Raw genomic sequence first — 21,905 nt, 5'->3', positions numbered from 1 at the left:
TGTGAGGGGCTCTCTAGCCTGTGCTGTAGCCCTTCTTTCCCGTGCATCTGTCCGTCTCTTGTTCTGTCGCATTGCTCATTACAAAGACTGAATAGAGTTATTCATTGTTGTATTTCCAGCAGCAAAGAAGCATGAAGTAGTAAAAACAAAGGCTAAATAAAGCATGGACTACGCTTACGGTACAGCCTGGATATCTAGATAGTAAAAGAAGCACTCGATCTTATGGTTGACCACTCAATCTAGACCACCTCCGATTGAATGGGCCCCTTTGAAAGGGACTACCCAACCTCGATGGCGTCCGCCCCGAGTCGTCACGCTGCTCACGCTCCCTCTGCGGTTGCTTGACGTCTCCCTCCAGCCCGAAACCGTACGTCTCGACGCCTCCCGCGTGCGGATCCTTGGGTACGAGGCCGTAGCCGACCTTGGCGCCTGCGACGGGCCGATGGTCGCTGTTGGGCGTCGTTGCCCACGGGAGCTTCTCGAGACCCGGGCCGCGGGTCGCCGCGACGATGCTGCTGAAGCGCGTATTGCGGACGAGGCCCTCTTCGCGGACGGCGGCAAGACCAAAGGCCACGCCAACAATGGCGAGTAGGATAGCGACGGAGTAGACGGCCCAGAGGTCGCGGGCGTGGTACTTGTAGCGTAGGTCGGTTCGCTCGCGGGTGCAGGGGTAGGTGTGGTTGTCACCGAGACGGGTGCCCGTCTTCTCGCTCGTGTCGTTGGCCCAGACGACGGCGAGGAGGCGTGGCTGAGAGAACATGGAGATGAGGATGTCTTCGTAGAGGCTCTGGACCTGGAACATAAAGTCCTTGACGACGAGGTAGTTGTGCTGGTCGAGGATGCGCGTCTGCAGGATTTTGGTGTTGGCGTCGGTGTTGGGTTGAAAGATTGTTCCGTTGATGTATTGGCGGAATTGGTAGCCTATGGAGTGATATGCCATTGTTCTACGGTAACGAGCCACGTCCTGCGGGAAGATGTAGTTCGACTCCGGAGTGCCTGTGGTGTTGTCCGCTGTTCCATCTTGAGCGTCGACGCCGGGGAGGTAGCGGGTATCGACGATGCGGTCGAAGAACGTTCGCTTTCGGACAGTGGTCTTTTGAGTGAGACCCGTGTAGTTGAAGTCGACCTCATACTCCGTCTCTCGATGCTCGCAGCCAAACACCTTTGGGGTGTAAGCCGTTTGCCATTCGGGCAAGGCGGGGTTCATCGGCTGGGGCTCGGATGGCTCGTCGACCTCAGCGATGCCGAACCAGAGCACCGGCTCCACACGGAGAGCGCCGAGGTTTTGCGGATATGGCGGTGGCGTGTTGATGACACCTGCAGGGCCAGTGTCGTTCATCTGAGGATTCTGGTACTCGCCAGCGGTGGCATGAGCAATGTAGGTATGATTGCCCACCGGGGCAAGCATGCTCATGTTGAAGGGCACCTCGGCGCCGTTGAGCTTCTTCGGTGTCGACCCGACGCCGTTGGCAAGCTCTTCGCACTTGTATCCGGGGCCCTTGAACTGAATGGTGAATGAACAGTTCCAGCCCATGCCGCAAACATCAAGACTTGCATTCGTCCGCGAGAGCGGTTTCTTGCCCAGAATTGCTGAAGTAGATATCTCCTCGAATTGCCAGCTCGTTCCGATCCAATAGTCAAAGAAGTCTTCGCTGGACTGATTCAAGGTAGTTGTGTTCCATAGAGAAGTGGAAAGCTCAAAAAGGTTGTTAATCTTCGTTCCTGTACGAAAGTCATTGGTTTCTTCCTGTGCAAAGTTGAGAGTGCGAATGGACGGGCACGTCGTGGTCTGGCGTGTCGTCGCAGGTTGAGCAGTTAGAGTGTCTGAGGTGAGAACCACGACGAGAGGGGTACACCACACATAGATGGCCAAGATCATGGCGATCCTAGCTTGGCGGAAGACTTCAATGTTGAAAATGGCAGTCATGTCTTCCGCCGCGGCAAAGAGCGAATCCACGGCAGCGAGGGTAAGCATCTTTCGGCGGACCGTCATCCATACTCTTTGTCGGAAGGCTAGGATCACAGCCGATCCAAGACTTGCCTTGCTGAGGAAAGACAATGCAGCGCCGTAGCGGAGCATGCGAATCTGGCCGTTGGCCTCTGTTCCGTCAAGGCCGGCATAGAAAAAATGGTGGCCGAGGGCAAATGCGATCCCGGCGAAGAGGAAAAAATACATATTCCATGACGGATGCCAGTACTTGTTGAAAAGCCGAATTTGCTCCGGGGGATAGTACATTGACTGTGGTCGGTTAGGCGGAGGACCATGCCACGGTGGTGAGAGTAGACCGGTCGCCGAGGACTGAGAATCGACTCGAACGCTTCTATGTCGTTTTGGTGGAAGCCCTCCAGTAGAAAGTCCGCCCGTATACGGCGTGCTTAGGCTGGAGTAAGAGGCAGAATAGTTTGAATACTCGTGCCCATCCATTTGCAATGGCGCCGGCCTCGGTCGCTGAGAAGACGCATTGTTCCCGCTCGCCGGTGCCGGGAAGTACGCTGCGGCGCCGGCAGCTCGTTCGGAAAAGGACGGTTGTGGTGATTTGGCGGAAGGCGTCGGCGGGCTTCTTCCGAAAGGCCCGTACGGGCTGCCGATGGGTGCCGGCGTTGTCGGCGTCTGTGGCCCGTTGATCGGCTTCCGAGCAAATTGGCGAGTGGGATGCCACTCAGCCGACGGCGTCATCTGAATATCGTTTCGATCTTGGATGTCCCTTTCCCGCAGGCCTAGCCCTTCGTCGCCGGGTTTGCCCTCCATCATGGCTGGTCAACCCAGGCGGATGAGGCCCAGGGATAGAAGATGATGTGGTGTTGGTGGTGGTTTGAGGGAATGCGACAACCAGATAGTGACGTTACTCGGCGTGGCACAGAGTCTTGGCTATTGGGTGGTCGCCCTAGGCACATTTGATGATTGAATTCTTCAGCGAGGTCAATGTGAAAGATTGCAGAAGTTGGATCCTCTGAATCTCAGCAACTTGTTGGGCTGAAAGGTTAAGTTGTGTGGATTATTATTTGAAGTGTTCTGGGCAAGCGGCATCCAACGAGGAGGGAGGGCACCGGTGCTGAAGAACAAAATCTTTGAAGAACAATGGAGTGAGAGGGGAAGTACGAATTGAGGGAAAGCAATAGAAGAAAGACAACTGATAAGACAGCTTGCATGTTGTCTCGTAAGGCTTGGGGAAACACAGCTACCAACACTTGCCGGAGGTGATGGATGCATGTGGCTCCTCCCGCCCTCCATCTCCGGACGTACGAATAACGAACAAGGGGAGGGACGATGCGACCTGCGTCGAGCTGCACTTGACTTTACGAAGACCTTACCTGGTCGCTACTTCGGGGCTGGCCACTGCAGCCAAGTTGGCTCAGCTCGAGGTGATGGCGCAGGACTGGCGTTCCCGACCAACATTGGGGGTAAATGATGTGTGTGATTGGTGATGGCTGCATGTGGCGGCCGGGATATGCCTCGAGAGAAACCCGGGAGCCTTGTTGGTCCCTTCATATTCTGACATCTGGGCTTGACCATATGCTGCTGCCTTTGATCGCACTCGCATCCGTGGATGGCTTTGTTTGATGAGGTGGGACGAGGTGCTCCGTCATCATCTAGACACAGCTGAGGTTGCATTCCCCTTCTCATCGGGAGGATCCAAAGAGTTTTCCATGGGTGACACCGCCTCGTGGGGCCGAAAAGGATGACAGTGAGATGAGAGATGGGACGTAAGTTGTGGTAGTTCCAACGCAACCTGCAGGGTTGATGATGAGGTGAGATGACGGAAAATGAGAGTTTGGGGGCTGTGACTGAGTCTGCGTCCTTTCCCACACCAACGGATACTGAGCTATTGAAGGATGCCTCCTCGTGGAGAGTATCAAGCGAAGTAAGAGAGGAATGCTCTCGAATTCAAGGGCCGAGAATTTCAGACGTCGTGAAAAAGTCTCAGTGTCGATGAACTAAAGGTAGTCATCCGATCATGAAGCAAGATCTCTTGCCAACTTCCATGTCCTGGCCACCCAAGTATACGGTTCATGGTCACCTTGTGGATAGGCTACAGCCAAATGCAGCATGGGAAGTGATAGGTAGCAAAGGCCCGCCCGCCACCGGGGTTGGGTGAAGAACGAACGACATGAGTGACCGGCGCAAAGGGGGCAACGGCTGTGCGATGTGGGAACCCCAAGAATTGTGTGCCGCCGCTGCGATACCCAAGGGCGGCGTTCTGTTGGCCAAGGGGACTGACAACATAAAGCTGACATGCATCTTCAATGTGCCATCTCGTACCCGGAAGAGACCGTTGTCTTTTTTGGCTTTTCTAGTCCTCCTGTAACTTAAGTGCCGCCATTCGCTGGTGAGCCTGGCACCGTTCAGCTGAAGAACAAACTTGCTTTTGGCCGTCTGACTTTGTTTTCCGATCTCGTCCATCTCCGGTTCAGCCCTACGCCTCTTCGCTGCTCCCGGCCACAACTGCGGCAGCGTCAAAAGTATGCCATGCCTCTCCCACTAGATTAGCGGAGACCAGATCGATTGAGCATCTTCAATTTGCTGACCGACAATCACCTGCTGCGACTGCCATCGTTCGCTTTTTACAACGCCGTCCCCTGCACCTAGCCTGCCCATTGCGATAGAGATGCGAGTACAGAAAACATGTTTCTTGCGTGTAAATTGCGATACTATCTACTGTTCCGAAATAGAAAAGTTTTTATCGCTCAAAGATGATGTAACAATAATTGTCAGTATGTTTTCCTCTTGAATGAATAATGTATTCCCGACAACAATGCAAAGTGAGGGCCGATTCCAAGCCACGTCCTCCTTTATGCGTACCAATTATAATCCCAACTCCGTCCAGGCTGGGAAACCGCCCAAGCCATATGCATCATTTCCATTCTTCGTTGTCCTCATCTGTAACGTCTTCTTCGTGGTCACATCCTATCTTCGTTGTCCTCATCTGTAACGTCTTCTTCGTGGTCACATCCTAGAACACCAGAGCAGACACCCTTTCATCTCTATCTCTGTGTTCCTTCTCCTTCTTCTTGAACAGGGACTTGAGCATGTTGTTTTTCTTGGGTCGGAGAACCGCTTCGATAGCCTCATCTTCCTTCTGGCGACTGCCGTCCTCAATTGCTAGTGTCGGCGCGCGTGTACTGCGCTTGGAAGCAGAGCTGCGGTGACTTCGGTGGCTGCTGGCGACACTCTCGGCGTCTCTTTCAGATCTCGCAGCCTCGGACCTTGCAACACTGCTCTTGCGTTCGGGCACCTCGGACTCGCGGGTGCTGCGGTGCGACCTGGATGAGTGGTGCGACCTCTCCGACCTCTCGGTCCTCTCCGTCCTCGAGCTGCGGTGCGTCTTGGAACTGCGTTGTGTCCGGAAACTCCGCTCAGTACGGGTGTCGTCTCCAAGCATCGAACGCGCGGCCTCAGGGCTGATGAGCTCCATATCAACACTCTCATCATCGCCTGCAGGGGCAATCCCGCGGCGCCAACTCTCGATGGAGCTAAGCTCCTCGTCAAGTCGAGGGTCGAGAACATATGCCTCGTCGTAGGCAACACTCCCCTCGCGGACGCTCCCTTCCCGTACGCTCCCCTCCCGTGGCTGCTGGTAGGGGTCATACTGGTCGTACTGGTCGTACTGATCGTGTTGTGCATACTCGATGGCCTGCGGTGCGGGTTGTGCCTCGAAGGCCATTGCGTTGGCGATAGCTGCCTGTTTCTGGGCCTGGGCGTCCTTTATCTGCTTCACAATCTTCCACCCGCCGAACATGACCACCGTGAGGCCGATACTTGCACCGGCGGCAATGAGGAATTGAGGCGATGCCAAAAGCGCAAAAACGGCCGGCGAGCCTCCCTTGATCACAGATAAGAAGGCAGGCGACATCTGTTTCAAGAGCGTGGACAATTCCGCTAGCGTCAAGGCGACAGCGGCGGCGGCATCGGGATTTCCTTGCAGATGGGCGATGGTAGCGGTGGCGGAGTGGTGTGCGCACTTGGCTTCGTCGAGCAGTCCCTCGACCCTGGAGATGAGTGTCTTAGCCTCCTTCTCCTTGGTAAGGGGATCCAGATCAGTGCGATCCTTCAGATCGGGAGGAATGTTGCCGTATGCGAGGTCCATATCGATTTCCTTCTCTTTGCGACCCTTGGGTATAACAGGCGCGGACATGGTACGGGGAACCATGGAGCCACGGATTGTTGCCGAGTCTGCGAGACTGTCGCTGCAAGACGGGGCTGTGGTGTAATGCGGCAAGGTCGGGCGGCTCAAAGCCACGTCGCGGGGAGCCGTTTCGGCATAAGGAGCACGGTATGCGGAGGGAGGCGCTCTTGATGGCGTGACGCTGGAGACTTCGGAATGTGTCTTGAGGTTGTTCTCGGTCAGAGCAGGTCTCGAACGTGGATAGTACTCGACATCGCGGTGGCTTGACTGGGAGCGTCTCGATCGATGACTTCTCCTAGAGCTGGCGACGGAGCGGCCATCGTCGTGCGAGTAGCGGCGATCGAAGGCTTCGGGAGGGAGATCGCGAGAAGTATCAAAGGTCTGGGCGCGCTTCAGAACCTCCCGGTCGGCCTTGATGGCCGCCTTTTTCTCCTGGTAGGAAGCCTTGGCTTCTTTGAAGATACCAGCCAGGTGTTTTCCCTGCAGAAGCGAAGATGATACGTCAGCTATTGGGCTTCATCGCTCGGCTGAGAGTTGTAGTGCGTATGCATTGTTTGCATGTCGAATGTTGTTGCGCGCAGTGCTGACGGCCGAATTCAAGGGCTGGATCGAGTGGGCATGGAGTCTGATGAGGGGCGGTGGGGGGAAATGCAACGGGTGTGAGCCAGAGAAAGAGACTTACGGTACTTATAATCTTGCCCGAATTATTGATGATAGTGACTGTCTGCGTGAGGGCCATGATGATATATCTCAGTTCACCTGCTCGGCGTCTTTCACCGAGCAAGTGATGTGTATGTGTGTGTGAGAGTGTGTGTGAGTGCGTCAAGGTAGAGGATGAGTGTGTGAGAGACACACACACAGGCGGTGACCTAGTATGGTGGTGTTGGTGCGGGCGGTACTAGTCGATTTTGAAGCTTTCCCTTCTTTTAAGTGACGACAGGCTCCAGGGTGCTACGAGACGGGCTTGGCTTGGCCAAGAAGGTTTCCGTCAGGACTCTGAGAGGAAGGGGGAGGCTGGTCTCAGAGGGAGCCCAGTCCACCGCCAAAGTGATCCCGTCTTGTTCGTTGTCGCGGGGAGCCACTTGAAGGGCACTCGGGACACTTCTGGGCGCTTTTGGGGGCAGGGTCCCTCGCTGTTGACGATGCGGTGAAGGAAAGGAGGCCCCTAACACTACTCCACCGTCACAATTCCAAACGGAAGCGAGTACCGACTTGGGTGACAAGGGGTGGAGGACACCGAGGACGGGTTTGCAAATCGGCCCCCACAAAGTCACAGAAACGGGTCAAGACTCAAAGACCCCCCCGAGATGCTGTGGCACTCGTGGCAGTGGCACTGAGAAGATCGCGGTCCGTGGGAGGTTTAGCCGTTGATGTTAAAGTGGACGACGAACAACGGCTGGCAGCCGGACGAAAGCGATGTGGGGATACAGAGGCTGGGAACCGTGCAGGTTTCTCTCTTGCCTGATATCTGTAGAGGGGACGTGGATGGAGATGTTCTGTCGTTTTCTGTCAACGGTATGGGAGATTCCGATATGACGGTGTGAGATGCAGGTGAGCGTTTGGTATGTGTTTGTACGGATATCCCGGTCTCTCTCTTCTTCTCTCTTTCTCTCCCTTGCGATGCGTAGTGAGATGGGTTGCGAGGCCACGATATGTTGGCTGATATGAGAGGAAAAGAGCGGGGAGGGAGGGAGGAAGGTCGCAAGAGAAATCGAGAAACGGGGGACGATGCGGGATGAGAGGGGCTTTTCGACATGAAATACAACGGCGGACAGCATCGGCTCACAATTACACGCTATGACTGGCTTCCAATCTTTGGGAAAACATTGGAAGTGAGCCAGCGAGGAGGTAGAAGCCAAATGCCCAAACCCAATTAATGAATGAGAGCCCAGTGATGGGAGCGCAAATCTGCCCCTTTCGCGCCTATGTCTACGGATAGATTACCCAGCTTCTCATCACGGTCGCATTCGCAGTCACAGTCAGTCACGGTGACAAGTCCACGTCTTCTTTCTTCGTCACACTCCCTGAAAACCGGGAGACAGAAAATAACCACCACCCCCTCCCCTGTCTTCATAGGGGCCACAAGGCCAGCCCAGGCCGCTCAGGGTGAGGCGACACCCCGGCGATTGGCCCCGGAAGAAGCTCTGAGCGCCTTTTTGTGCATTTGGGCCTCGTTGCAGGTCGCGACTTGCAGCTGGCCATTCCAAAGGAGACAAGACGGATGGAATGGGGATGGAACTGGCCAAACGGAAAGGGTGATTCGTGACTTTGGGAGCTGAGAGCCTGAGACTAGACGGGGCCGGTCGGATGAGGAGCCACCTTAGTGACTTAACGCTCCCAAGCCTCCCAGTCTGATTCTCGATCTGTCTACTCCGTACATACGAATAGGTAGCGTGAAGTTTTTAACCTCTCACACCAATAACGCGTGGGAGGGGGAGCGGGGAGAAAAAACTGCCAGCTCGGCCAGGCCCACCTCTCTCCCTCGTCTCGTCTCGTCTCTCACGAGTTATCAGTGAGCTGACGCTCTCACCTCGCGCCTCACTCAGACTCAGTCACTCTCACAGTCTCACCTCAACCACAGGCCTTGTCCCTGCCCATCTACTCTCCGGCTTCTTTCCGCCTTTCCGATCCTTTATCCCCTGGGGCCCAGGGGCGGACAACGTGCCTGGAAGTGGGCCCCTTTCCATCCGCCTTTCCAGCTCCCTTCCTGCTTTCCAGCCCTCCTCACCGCATCGCAGCCAACAACCGGTCAAGCACCGTACAATCTTGAAGTAAACTGTGAGGGCCGCTACCCGCACCCAAAATCGCATGGCTCATTATCAATCCCCGATAAATCCTAACTTCCGATGCTGCCTCTCTTCAGTCACGCGATTACAATGTTTTACCATTCCTCTACTTGTTCCCGAGTCACGCCAGTCTTGCTTTTCGATGTCTCTCCTTGCCACGATGCTGCTGCTTCAGCTTGCTGTTGCATGACGCACGCACGATGAGGTTGTACAGCTTCACTTTCAAATGACCCCAGTCTTCCCATTTCATGTTCCTGTATTGCTACCCAGCACCGACACAACGTTCCTGACGTCGTTTGTCCAACACCGACAGCTTGGCCGAGAGCCGTTAGCCGCTGTCCGTCGTCATGGTTGATTGGCATGATCATAAAAATGTGAGTCTTTGACAGAGCACTCCGTACTAGGTGTCCGCCCTGCGAATGAGGGTCTGAACGGGCGGGTGATTGCAGGGCTCCAGATCGGTCAAGTCTCCTCACTATGAGTGAGCTCACATTGATACATCGGTGACTCTGTACGTTTTGCCCCAAACAGCAAAAGAACGTCGTCTTTTCGGGTTGCCGCTTCCGACGGGACCCTCACCTTACTCGCACTCGGGCAATGCAATTTTGTAGAATTCGTGCCACTGTACTTAAGTATTCATCTGTCTAACAATCACCTATCACCGTCCGAGGCCGATGTGCCCTCATCTGCGGCTCTTCCCATTGGGTTCTACTTGCCCCTGTCAATCCTTACTCTCGTCAACACCATCAAGTGCAGCCGCCGATCCTGCCACACACTTCTCGCGCTCTTCTATCACCCCTATTGGGCTGCCATGCACCTCTTGACATTTGTGCGCTCCAGGCTTCAAAACAGTACTTCCACCCGTGGTCTCGGTCATGGCAGATCGCCATCCCGCCGCCCGGTGCTCCTGTCAATCTGGCTGCTCAGAAAGCGACACGACAGTAGGTGGCGACTGTCACTCCGGGCTCTAGCGCACTGTTGAACTCAAACCGCTCCTTGGCTTTGGCCCAGGGTCCCGCCTTGAAGCAATCCGTATGCCTGAGTTACTTGGCAATATTCTGGACTATCGTCGGCTGTCTCGCTTATCGCTTTATTTGGACCCCATGCATAGCTCACCCCTCTAAGCGATGGATGGACACTTGTGTCCTTTTGCGCTTGTTCGCCGCGCTTTTAGACCATGATATCCTTATTGAGACCCGTAACCTCATGCTATCAGTCGAGGCCCCCTGGCTTATGTCAAATTCAAGCCATACGCAGCCTCTTTTCTTTACGGCATGGGTACGGTGTACGGATACTGCGGAGACGGCAGCTTCCCATACTGCCCCAAAAGTGATATTCTCGAGGTTCACCGAGATTCTCACCATCAAAGATGATTTTGACGCTGTGACGACAACTGTTCGCAAATTAGGTGCTATAGATTGAAGAATTGGTGTGACATCTGCTTGAGCTTCTAGACCCGGAATTTGAGCTTATCTCCGCAGGATCTTTGTCGGGTCAGTCTCCAAGCTGGTTGCTGACAAAAACAACTGCTTGAATTATTGGAGTTATTCCCTCAAGGACATAAATGTCTGATTTCCATAATTGACTGGATTAACCCATGTCTCAAGAGCTTCACGCGAGAATGATGCTCATTAGGTGTATTGACCAAACATGAGCGGCTCTGAAATTCTTGACACGATCTTTACCACGAACAGCGTATCAGCTGGCGTGTTCTTCTGTGCACTATGTAGCAAGCCCTTCAGCCAAGGTGTGTCCTTAGCTAATTACTGCGTCTGCCTCTTATTTCAGCGCGAGAACTGACTTAAAATCTCCAAAATAGAGACTGCACTGAAGCGGCATGTGTCTTACTGTCGACGAACAAAAGACCGACCCCGAAGCCGACCGAAGCCTTGTCGAGAATGCAGCGCAGCCAAACATAAGTGTAGCTTACAAGCTCGCTGTACGCGTTGCACAAAGAAAGGACTAGACTGCACCTACGCAGAAAACAGAACTCAAGAGCCCACAGCCAGCACAGAGGCCCTCAACGCACAAGTTTGGGCGCCGAGTCTCCTGGGCTTGGATTCAGCTAATCCTCAGTCTATTTTTGCACCAGAGGCTTCGACTTTTGATCATCAAGTACGATGGGATCCATTCTCGCAAATGATTGAACTGCCGGATGAAGTCGCTTTTGGCAACTTCCCTCTGACGGAACCTGGACTTGGTCACATAACGGAGGACCTGGTGGTCGGTGACACCTATTTGTCTCCATCACCAGAACCGTACCGGCAGATACTGCCACATTCAGTAAATCTTGGCAGGCGCGTGACATCAAACACCTCTTGGATCGTCTTTCCACTTCAATTCATCAAGGAGCCAAAGGCGGCGGCCAATGGCAGCGCAAATATGATCAAACAGGCGCTGCGCTCATATCCCGAAATGATGCTGCGAAGGTCAACATTTCCTCCCTTCATACACCAATACCAGGACAAGAGCCATCTTCCCGAGCCACTGGCAAACTGTATGGGCATAGCGATTTTGTTCGTATCTCGAAACCCAGACACTAGTTCGTTCTTATGGCAATCAATTCGAAAGGAGCAGGACAGAAATCTCAGCGAAGTTGGAATAGTGCACCCTGCCCTACCAGATGAGTTGAGAATGCTGACTTTGCCAAACAGATGGTTAGATATAGCAAAAAAGACATTTTCGCCTCAATACAAGCAGAACTGGTATATATCATCATGCGTGTCGTCGCCGGCGGTGGAAGCACTCTTGCAGACCGTGACTACAACACCCACATGCTGTTGGCTTATGAGGTACCTTCTGCTACCGAAGATCATAAGTTCTATGGAATGCGTCGCGGCTGACAAATTTTGACAAGGCGTTTTGGAAACAATTCATGGCCATGACTGATACTACATGTAGTGTAGACTCTAAGAGTTCGCATTCATGGGAAGATTGGATATTGGACGAGTCTCGAATAAGGTAAGTGGATTTCGAAAAGTTTTTACTCAACGTTCAACGAGCTGACAAAAAGACGCGTCAGAATTGCTTGTGTGTGGTTCTTGGTAGCGCAGGTAGCCACCGTTAAGGTAGGCATATCTTGCAGCGTTCTTGACACATGGAGAGAATTGCTACTGCCATGTCACAAAGTACAATGGGGTGCTACAACGCCAGAATCATGGGACGAAGAAACAAAAGCGTTGGGAAATCTTCCAAAGCGGGGTAAGGATCTGGTTTATTTTCGGGAGCTTCTGGAAAGCCATCAACATGCCAACGACGCAGTTCATGCAGAAACGCTTGATAGATGGAACTCAGGAGTGGATAACATCGGGTTGCTCATGAATTTAGTGACGGCGATGATGTAGATTGAGGGACTAGTATGTAAGATGAGCTTTATAGATTGTACTACTGGTCTCCTGTGTATTCTAGGACGTGGTCTGGTCGGTCTCTCAAGCAATTGGAACCGAGACGGCTAGAACACGTCCAAGTCTGCCATTTGCGTTCCCTCTCTACACTGAGGCGGCCTGAACCGATACACTGATGAGCCTGTATGTCTATGCTACCACGCGAGCGGACCCTCTCTGTTAGAGAACGTGCCAGTCGGTCCACCCGGACTTGCAATTGCCAACTCCACGATTCTTTCCGCACCAACAGAAGTCGGTGCCCCGGCATCCATCCATCCAGTTAGTTTCGTTCTGACCAAGCCGGGGCAAACAGCATTCGAAGCCCCGCCAACATCCTTGAGGATACGGGCATAGTTGGCAGCCAAGATGTTGACAGCTGCCTTGCTGCCATCGTATGCTTTGTAGTCAACGTTGTAGAAGGGCATACTCTCGTCCAAAGTCGACTTCAGAGAACCCATCTGGGACGATACGAAGATGATGCGCGGGTACTCAGATTGGCGTAAGAGAGGAAGAGCTGCTTCACTTAGAACGGCTGTTCCAAAGACGTTGGTTTCGTAGGTCTTTCTGAAAAGATCTCGAGTGGAGCTAAACAAATCGGGGTATGTATCGAGCAGAATGCCTGCATTGTTGATAAGGACATCGAGTCTTCCGTGAGTCTTCTGAATGGACTCGATAGCCTTCAAGATCGATTCGTCAGAGGTAATATCGAGCTGAATAGAAGAGACTGAGCAGTTCTCGGTTTTGAGAGATTCGGCAAGCCTAGAGCCATGCTCAAGATTGCGAGATCCTATGACAACATGAAAGCCCGGGATTTTGGCGAGCTGTCGAACGACAGCCTCACCAATGCCGGCGTTACCTCCAGTGACGAGAGCAATGGACATATTGAAGAAGGAAGTTTCAAAGTCAGGTAAAGTAGAGTAGTCTGAGTGATGTTTTGTAACAGTGATGAGAACACGCGTGTGCTGAATATCTTAGTCCAGATTTTGAGATGTAATAAGCCGACAAGGAAACATCTCACTTTATATAATGTCCAGTAGTGTCTTGCATTGAAGAGCTACAAATTAGAGTGCCACCTGTTGACTGAGAGTGGCCCGAAGAGATTCACTTTCTAATTCCGTGCAAAGAGCGTGTAATTGGGCCAATTTCGCCGCCCGCTGAACATGGGCGGAACGGCCAAATTGGGCGGGGAGAGGGTGAGTCCCGACCATTTTCGCCGGTGTGTTGAGTCTTAGTGTTAAGGTACTCAGCCAGGTAAGGCCTACCCTACGAGACAGACCAAGGCCAGATTTGGAGAAAGCAGTAAAACATCATTGAATTCGGAAGGGTGTTCGCGGCTGAACTAGCCGATGAAAATGACGTGTTACGGTGGCGAGCAGCCACATGATATGTTGAGAGCAGGACCGAGAAGTGCAAAACTCGTTGTCAACTGGGTAGGTAAATACCCCAAAGTGGGCACCACGTACCAATGTGTTCATGAATTATAGTGATCCATGGTTCCACTGACTATCTGCGGCGTCAACTCGTCCTGGTTTCTTACCAGCTAATGAAGTTTAGGAGCCCTATGACATCAATGGAAGCACATCGACATGTATCACCTGAATCGTTAATTCCGTTTGTCTCAAGCTCAGCGTAATTAGGTTGTCAGGACATCGAGGCCTGTAGCATCGGCAATGAGCTTTTCTACGCATCCAAACACTACATGTACATATTCAAGGGGAAAATTGCCATGCTGTTCCCATGAGAAAGAACGATGAAACAATGATCTTCCAGCGTTATTGTTGTCCCGGCTTCCAGGCAAAGCTAGGTGCGAGATACCAACAGCTTGGCACGATGTCAATTTACGTGCGACAGTGAACCAGGCAAGGAACATGCACGTAGTAAACCTGGCTGGCCGGCAGCACATTGTAGCCAGGGAACACGATGTAGCATCGGGGGATTATGTCAATGACAGTGCCACAGACCGACCAGGGACTTGAACGGCTACCTTACTTTAGTCACTAACCACCTCAGCTTGCATTTGACACACAGACAGAGAGCCGCTGTGGCCGCCAACCCAATGGCGATGATACGTAGATAAGGCACACGAGAACTGTTGTGTCGATCAGTGAGTTCAATTGGGTTTCCTAGAATGCGAACGGCGCGTGAAATTCCCTACAATCACTGTGGTGGTGTGCACCTTGCATCTGTGTGAGTCTACGTGTACTTACTAAGCGCCCTGAAAGTTGAATCTATGCACTGGGCTTATCAAGTAACCTTCGGAGAAAGATTTGAAATTCAGTATCAATTTTATCATTAGGAAACTAATCGGATTTCACGATAGATGAGAGCAATCAGAAACACTGTATTGAGTCTTGCATAGTTACCAAATTGGCTGCACGGTAAATTGGGCATCCGAGCAGATTTTAGATCGGAAGTAGTCCTAAAGTTCGCCAACAGAGCATGATACCGCGTGACTAAGTAAAGCATTAAGACCTAGTGGCCATGGGGAATTTGATGACATACAAGAAAAGCGCGAGGTCTAGAACCAGAGCAGGCTGAGATTGACAAATGTTGACATTGCCACAAATGGTGTGACAGGCACTGACATTCCGTCGATGGGGTGAGACGTCCATGCAGGGGCGCGTTTTCAGGTTCGAAGGGGGAAGTCAAAGAGGCGCATATGTTCATAGCTTGAGCCCCAAGGGATGAATAAATTTGTAAAACACTTCAGATGAACGCTTCTCCAGCTTATAGAGTTTCCCGACTCACCTTGACTGCTGTCTGGGGCCAGGGACGGACCCTACGGTGCCTGCTGGTTGAGGCGACCACCCGTCGCCCACACGAAGACTGTCGTCGGAATTTTGATACCTTGCACGGGCACTGATTTGATAAGAATGCGGGAGACCCTCCGGTCAAACGATTCTTGAGACGTTTGGAAGGCACGCCTCGAGTCTTTGTGAGTGAGGACAACACATGTAGACACCGAAGACTGCCTCGGCTTTGAAGCAGGTAGAAAATTGGGTTTTGCTCTTCAGCTGGTGAATGAGCTGACCCGCAGGAAGAGATCTGAAGCCATGGCTCTTCGTCTATAAAACTCGGGAAGCACCCCTGATGCGACCTTTTCGTGTTCGCAAACCGTCACACGAAGCTACCCGCCTCTTCCAGAACTCAAAGGGGACTGAACACATCCTTATTGCAAATCTATATCGAGAACAACTCCATCACTAGTTCACCATGCGTGTGCTTGCTGTTGTAACGTCTGCTTTGTTGGCCACGTATGTCTCAGCGCAGCAAGGGGCAGTCTGCTTCGATGACTTGGACTGTCTGCTCTCAGTAAGAAACTTCTAAGGCATCAATAAAGATCAGTATGTTGACTGACTTCATTAAGGGAGGACAAAATGCCAAATGCGTGAGGGCACAGGCTGGCGGTATCACCGGGTGAGTACTTTGAGAACAATCTGTCCATGTTTCACAACGAAACGAGACGTCGAAGCATGCAGAACATCTGTATTAGGACATAAAACTGACCTGGCTCTAGAAATTGCGCTGGTGGTAAGGCTGCCGGAGCCGCTGGCGCCGCAGCGGGAGCGGGAGCGGGAGCTGCCCAGCCTGCTGGCCAGCAAGCGGCTGCCGCCGATCCTATCGGCTCTTTGTTGGGTGGACTTACGGGCAAGAAAGCTACAGGGAAGACTACTGGCGGTGCTGTAGCACCGGCAAAGGCGAAAACTGCCGGGAAAGCAAAAGCTCCAGCCTTAGGGGCTCGGCAAGCTGCTGCTGCTCCCGCAGCCTCTGCGGCCCCCGCCGCCGACCCTATTGGAGCCGTGCTCGGAACGGCAGCAGGCCTATTGAAAGGAAAGGGTGGTCAACCGGCTGGCGCCGCTGCCCCGGCTGGGTCTCAAGCCGCTGACCCGATCGGGCAAGTCTTGGGAACCGCCGCCGGAGTCCTCAAGGGTAAAGGGGCTCCTGCAGCCGGAGCTGCTGCTCCCGCAGGACAACAAGCAAATCCTCTCAACGCCGTACTCGGAGCTGCAGCAGGAGTATTGAAAGGAAAAGGAGGCGCTCAGCCAGCTGCTGCAGCTCCTGCAGCAGGCGTCGCAGCTCCTCCACCAGCCGCAGCTCCGGCAGCACCCGCTCCATCGAAACCGGCAGCTGCGGCCCCGGCCCCGGCCCCGCCGGCGGCTTCTAAGCCCGCTGGTTCGACGCCCGCCGCTCCTCCAGCTGCCGCTCCGCCCGCTGGAGGGAAGCCGAACTCTACACCCGCCTCACCCGCTGCAGCTCCGGCAGCTCCGGCCGCTGGGAAGCCCGCCCCTCCGGCCGCCGCAGCTCCCGCGGCTCCAGCTGCAAGCAAATCCGCCCCTCCACCTGCTGCAACCCCCCCAAAGACTCCGGCTGAGGGAAAACCGGCTCCGCCTCCTGCTGCTGCTCCTCCGCCAGTCCCCGCCGGTGGAAAACCAGTTCCAGCTGCTCCCGCCGCACCGGCAGCACCTGCAGGCAAACTTATTCGCCGCGTCGAGTTCTAGAGTCAGCTGCAACTTTATTTGGATTTTGGAGCGCGTCTTTCTTTCTTTTACCCCACTGTTTGACTTATACACACTGGTGTGAGAAAGCAAATAAGGTAGCGTAGGTACTGCCAGCAAGACTAGGTAGACTACAATACATGGCCTGTAATGGGCATTGGACTCGGAAGGAAAAGGCCACGTACTTGCAGTATCTCAAACATTTTGCGTAAAGCCAGGGCCCCTTACATCGTTTATAAGTTATCTCAATAATCTCAAATCTCTATAGCCACTTGTATTGGACGGGGGCGAATGTCTTTCGCTTGAAAATTGTGATATCAAGCGACGTTTCAAACGTAAGTTCACCACACAATTGAAGTCTTTTGGTTGGGGATCTTGCGCAATTCTCATTCGATTTCTAACACATCGCATTGAGCCCCCACCCTTGCAGCAAGCGAATCGTCACATGAAATCGTCAGTTCCGAGTAGACTGAATTGTGCAGCATGTAATAATGGGTTCTCATTGCCTCAAGACGTAGTCTGAAGTTTGTACGGCATCAAGAGGGGTCTTCTTTTAGCCTGCCCAAGAATTTAACAAGTATTGTGTTTCATTCCCGAAAGTCAGACGCAATCGGACGGTGGACATCGCAACGATGATATAGCAAGGCAATCGCGGTATTAAACTAAGCGTTCTTATTCATATTCAAGTGACCTTCTGCAGGACAAATAGATTATCTGCATCATGGCCAAATCTGAAACATCTGTAATGAGAGGCACATCAGACTTGAGGATCTCTTTGAGAAGCACGATAGACCGAGGAAATGCTCAGACAGTAGCCGCATACTTGAAATTTACTTTGTTCCTCAGAGCCACCGTCAGTGATCATGCCCTTTCCATTACTTGAACCCACATATCCGAGATCACGAATAGCCCCATGCAATTCTTTGCCCGCCATGGACGCGCAGGATCATTCGACGCTAGTTCGAAATTTCGCAACAACTTGACAAAGTCAGTACTGTAACTTCACAGCCGCAAGAAGAACGACGTGTTCTGGAGTCTGCAACGCACCTCGAAGATGGTTTTAGAAAGTTCCATCTGAGCCACCGGCCTCCCAAGACACATGAACTTGCCGTGACCAAAAATCAGGTCATTGGTTTGGATCATTGAGGCGAGCTTGTTCGAATCTGCCTCAAGCCATCTCTCTGGTCGGAATGCCTTAGAGTCGACGCCATATATTGCTTGGCTTCGATGCATGGCATACCCGGAATAGCCCACACAAACACCACCAGGTAAAAGGTAAGTTTCCCCTTTCACATCAATTGCATCACCTCCAGGGGGGACATCTCGAGAAAAGATGTTGAGAACCGGCGGTCGAATCCTCAGAGACTCTCGGATAACTGCTTGCAGGTACGGCAGCTTCTTCGCTTGGCCAAGACTTATGATTCCCTCGCCGAGTTTTGGGGCATTCCCAGTACGTACTGCCTCGTCAATTTCATGCTGTAGTTTTGCATAAACCCTGGGATTCGTCATGACTTGCAAGAGTGTCCCTCGTATGGCAGCTGCGGTCGTATCTGATCCGGCAATGATTTGCTCCAGTGCCTCAGTCTTCAGCTCATCGCCATTTAGTCCATGGCGTATGAATGATGCAAGCATGTCCGACCTCTCGTCCGTTGGCTTTTCAGTTCGTTCGTCAACATAGCGGAAGCATGCTGCGATCATTTTACCAAAACCGTTCTTGTCAGTAGGTGAAGGAGCTATGAATTTGCCAATGATAGGCGACTGAGCCATCCAGCTAATGCCGATAGCACAGGCCACACTAATAGCAGACAAACCTTCCTCGGTAGACTTCAAGTAGTCATCCACATCACTGTCAGTCCGCAGCATGCCGAACGCTTTCCCAAGCCCGACAGAACTGATTACATCGAGAGTAAAGTACTGTATCTTTTTGGCCAAATCCATTGGTGTGACTTTGCCGTCAGTCGAAAGATATTTGGATCTGATCAGTCCGAGGAGCTCCTCAAGGCGTTGATCAATCGTAGGTTCGAGGTCTAGATTCTCTCTGCCGGAGTACTGGTTACCAAGGATCAGATTAGCCATCCCGTTTTCGCAGAAAACTGTGACTACTGATGATATCATACCCCTGGCGCCATTTGCTTCCTTCTCTTTTCGTGTTTCTCATTGTCCGTTTGAGAGAAGACGTTGTCACGCTGGTACTCAATTCGACAAGCGTGGTAATACCAATCGGAGCGCTTGTATCCAGGATGTCTATTGACATGGGCCCAAACCTCAGGAGAAGAGGTCACTAAAATTCCCGGAGCAATGCGGGCAATGAGACCTTTGAGAAAGTTAGCTTCCAGGAAGTTATGTGCATTATCAATGTTCATGCGATCGCCAGTCAACAAGTGAGCTGCAAGTAGTTGTGCTCACCATATCTTTCGTTTATATCGGCGTACCACTCGTGGCAATTGGGACTAATGATTGCCTTGCTGTGAGGCCAGTGCGTGAGGCCACTCCACCAAGGACCGCCAAAATGTCGAAGTTTGACATAAAGTGCAGCCCTCCGGACGACGCACCAGCAAAGCAAGAAGGCGAGAGCTGGCGCGGCAGCATTGCCAAGGAGAGTGCCGAAGATACCCATCGCGTTTTCCAGAAGATGGTAGATAAATTGGGCCAAACGTACAATGCAATCAAAGCTATACTCATGACAAAAGTAAAAGATGTAGTATCCCCGCACTTTGGGAAATAGGGGCAAGATGTTGGATTGCCGAAGATGCCTTCCAACGCCCCAATCACACCCTGGACATATCCAAGCAACCCACCTCCAACGCCTTGCCCTCTTGCCATTCGATCGCTTGCATGCAGATGATGCATTAGTAAAGCCAGAAATAGATTCATGGCATGTGGTTGGAAAACTTCCCACCCGCTGTTAAGAAATGCTGCCAGGGAAATTGCGCTCTACTTGTTCAACCTGCCAACTCGTTCGTGAATAGAAAAACAAATTTTCAATCTCTCGAGCAGCGGTGAGTTTGTACTATCTGCAATAAGTCGAAGAGGGCTGTATGTTGCCTGTAAGACACTAATGAAAGCTGCTGATGTTCAGAAAAGGTTACATAAACCTCTCGTGAATCGTGAATGAGAACTTGAGACTTTAAAGGAGTTCAGAAGACAAGATGTATAGTGGGTAGAGATCATTAAGGGCTGATTGCCCAAATGATGGAGCTAGAGAATCTTATAAGTAGTCGAAGCTATCTAAGGGAAAACAGGGAGAAAGAAATCAGTAAGAACAACTTCTAACGTAGTTAATTTCGATTTGGTACAATGGGCTTTTATATCAGTGGGGTGCACTCGAATAATACGATAGAACTAATTTGAAAGAATAGGTTGGTATGTGAGTAGTGATAATCACCCGAAGTCCAATTGCTAATGTGTGGGCGATGTAACGATTATTCCAAAGACTTCCGCCGAAGTTCAAACTTTCTATGCAATTATTCCGACCTTGCTATTATTTGAGTAAAGTAGAAATTATTGTTATTTGTTTCACCTGCTATATCCATGTGAATAAGATGTCGTAAGAGGGTCATTATATATCAGGTAGGTGTAACAATTCTTTGAGAACTTTAAACCTAAGTAAACTAGAGAGAACAGATTATTTGCTGATTTGAATTGTGAGTGATCGTAGATTTGAGTATACTGGAATTAGCCAGGAAGAAGTTATAAAATCACACTGTATATCGTTCTTCAATCCGTCATTATGAACTGCCGCCCAGGAAAGCTCAATGACGTCCCGCGAGTACATATTGCGGGCAGCGGATAGTTCGGAGTGTTCATGCCTCTGCAAAGGTATCGACGGAGTCGATAAAGTCCCATGAAGTTGCTCAATGGTTGAAGAAAGGGCAAGGGGGAGAGGGTTAACATGACTAAGGTACTAGTGGTATCATAATGACTGTGACTCTGTAGCACAGCTGCTAGTACATATCGCGCGCACAGCTGATTTTGCCACCGAGGCACGATACTCCTACTCCCTGCCTTCTAATCTTCAAATGAGGAACATTGACGAATTGACCACTTGAGCAACAGTGCAAGAGCATCTTTCTACCTATGAGAACTCATTTCAAAAGTGAGTAGTGCCCCGCCCTTAAAAGGTGTTTGGGCAACCCTGTTAGTTTTCAAGAACCCCGTAAACTACTCTCTTCTGCCTGTCCACAGCAGTAACCCAGAAACTGTAAAATTAGAAATGGAACATTGGGAGAAAGAGGATTGATTTACCTCACGGTCCTCACCGAGGCGATGGATGATTACATGTACATGTACAGCCGAGCCATAGCTCGATCACCAAATGGTGGACGTATTGGGCCAAAAGAGATAAGACGGCGGTCGGAAAACAATTACAGCCGGCGGAATCCAGCGGGACTTAGCGGGAGGAACAATCGGCAGATCGAGATACCCCCGGAGATGTGGGGACATGGGCGGTGCTCAACTCCCGGGATGTGGGCGGAGCAGCGCGGGGTTTTTCGAAGGATTTCCTCGCATCCGGGGTGGAACAGACGTCAAATTAAGGAAGGTCACATCCTCGTTGGTCGGCAACGCCCGATACTCATAAATATAAGCTTGAATCGGCCAATCCCCATCGTAATTAGGGACAATGGTAGTCAACCGCCAAGGCTGCCAAGAGAGCCAAGAGCTGGCAGTGGGAACTGCAATGACCGCGATTGAGCCCAGCTTTACGCGCTGTCCGCCAATGATTTGTTCACGATTGGCGTAAGAGGCAACTCGATCAACGGCATCTGCTAGGTTCAATCACACCGTTGCACAAGATACGAACGGGACTCAGGACTTGGTGCCTTTCTTGGCTACAGTCACCGTCTTGGCATTGCCTGCTAGATGGCAAAATCCGCATTTCATCTTGGCAACTCGAGATATGCCGCCCAGCCGGCTTATCACGCAAGGTCATTAGCTCCTGTCGTCAATTTCAACGGTCTGCAACAGGACAAACTCAGCAGGTGGCCATGTTCTGAGCATGAATCAACTCCCCAGTGATGGAGCCACATTCAAGACCACCAGCCAAAAGAGCGTTGAACAGTCCCCAGTTTACGTACGACGAGCCTAGCCATGATGTTGCTAGACTTTCGGTCTCTT

The 21,905-nt window shown here is 51.9% G+C and overlaps 6 protein-coding genes across 6 annotated transcripts; 2 read left to right on the top strand and 4 right to left on the bottom strand.

Annotated features, from left to right (window-relative positions):
• Window positions 1–116: 116 nt before the first annotated feature.
• HER10_EVM0000642 (uncharacterized protein) lies at window positions 117–3,082 on the bottom strand. Its single transcript, XM_035470414.1, has one exon. The coding sequence runs from the start codon at window positions 2,750–2,752 to the stop codon at window positions 221–223; it is 2,532 nt and encodes an 843-aa protein (XP_035325848.1). The 5' UTR covers window positions 2,753–3,082; the 3' UTR covers window positions 117–220.
• Window positions 3,083–4,369: 1,287 nt separating this feature from the next.
• HER10_EVM0005219 (uncharacterized protein) lies at window positions 4,370–8,043 on the bottom strand. Its single transcript, XM_035474841.1, has 2 exons — window positions 6,808–8,043; window positions 4,370–6,605 (listed from the first exon to the last, which is right to left on the bottom strand). Exons 1-2 carry the CDS (start codon window positions 6,862–6,864, stop codon window positions 4,953–4,955), a joined length of 1,710 nt encoding a protein of 569 aa, XP_035325904.1. The 5' UTR covers window positions 6,865–8,043; the 3' UTR covers window positions 4,370–4,952.
• Window positions 8,044–10,477: 2,434 nt separating this feature from the next.
• Window positions 10,478–12,138, top strand: HER10_EVM0005040 (uncharacterized protein). Its single transcript, XM_035482974.1, has 3 exons — window positions 10,478–10,658; window positions 10,731–11,703; window positions 11,769–12,138. The coding sequence occupies exons 1-3, from the start codon at window positions 10,562–10,564 to the stop codon at window positions 11,794–11,796; spliced, it is 1,098 nt and encodes a 365-aa protein (XP_035325902.1). The 5' UTR covers window positions 10,478–10,561; the 3' UTR covers window positions 11,797–12,138.
• A 311-nt stretch (window positions 12,139–12,449) lies between these two features.
• On the bottom strand, window positions 12,450–13,175 carry HER10_EVM0004755 (short-chain dehydrogenase; the record flags this gene model as incomplete). Its single annotated transcript, XM_035474388.1, has 1 exon — window positions 12,450–13,175. The coding sequence occupies one exon, from the start codon at window positions 13,173–13,175 to the stop codon at window positions 12,450–12,452; it is 726 nt and encodes a 241-aa protein (XP_035325899.1).
• Window positions 13,176–15,507: 2,332 nt separating this feature from the next.
• Window positions 15,508–16,793, top strand: HER10_EVM0005601 (uncharacterized protein; the record flags this gene model as incomplete). Its single annotated transcript, XM_035475210.1, has 3 exons — window positions 15,508–15,606; window positions 15,662–15,711; window positions 15,812–16,793. 3 exons carry the CDS (start codon window positions 15,508–15,510, stop codon window positions 16,791–16,793), a joined length of 1,131 nt encoding a protein of 376 aa, XP_035325909.1.
• An 858-nt stretch (window positions 16,794–17,651) lies between these two features.
• On the bottom strand, window positions 17,652–19,407 carry HER10_EVM0002546 (cytochrome P450; the record flags this gene model as incomplete). Its single annotated transcript, XM_035472252.1, has 4 exons — window positions 17,652–17,768; window positions 17,838–18,839; window positions 18,908–19,104; window positions 19,197–19,407. 4 exons carry the CDS (start codon window positions 19,405–19,407, stop codon window positions 17,652–17,654), a joined length of 1,527 nt encoding a protein of 508 aa, XP_035325872.1.
• Window positions 19,408–21,905: the final 2,498 nt, after the last annotated feature.

Source organism: Colletotrichum scovillei, assembly GCF_011075155.1.
Source record: "Colletotrichum scovillei strain TJNH1 chromosome Unknown Contig00013, whole genome shotgun sequence".
NCBI classification, from domain to species: Eukaryota; Fungi; Ascomycota; class Sordariomycetes; order Glomerellales; family Glomerellaceae; genus Colletotrichum; species Colletotrichum scovillei.
The sequence above is the reverse complement of the archived record's forward strand: the minus strand, read 5'-3'. Positions and strand labels throughout refer to the sequence as shown.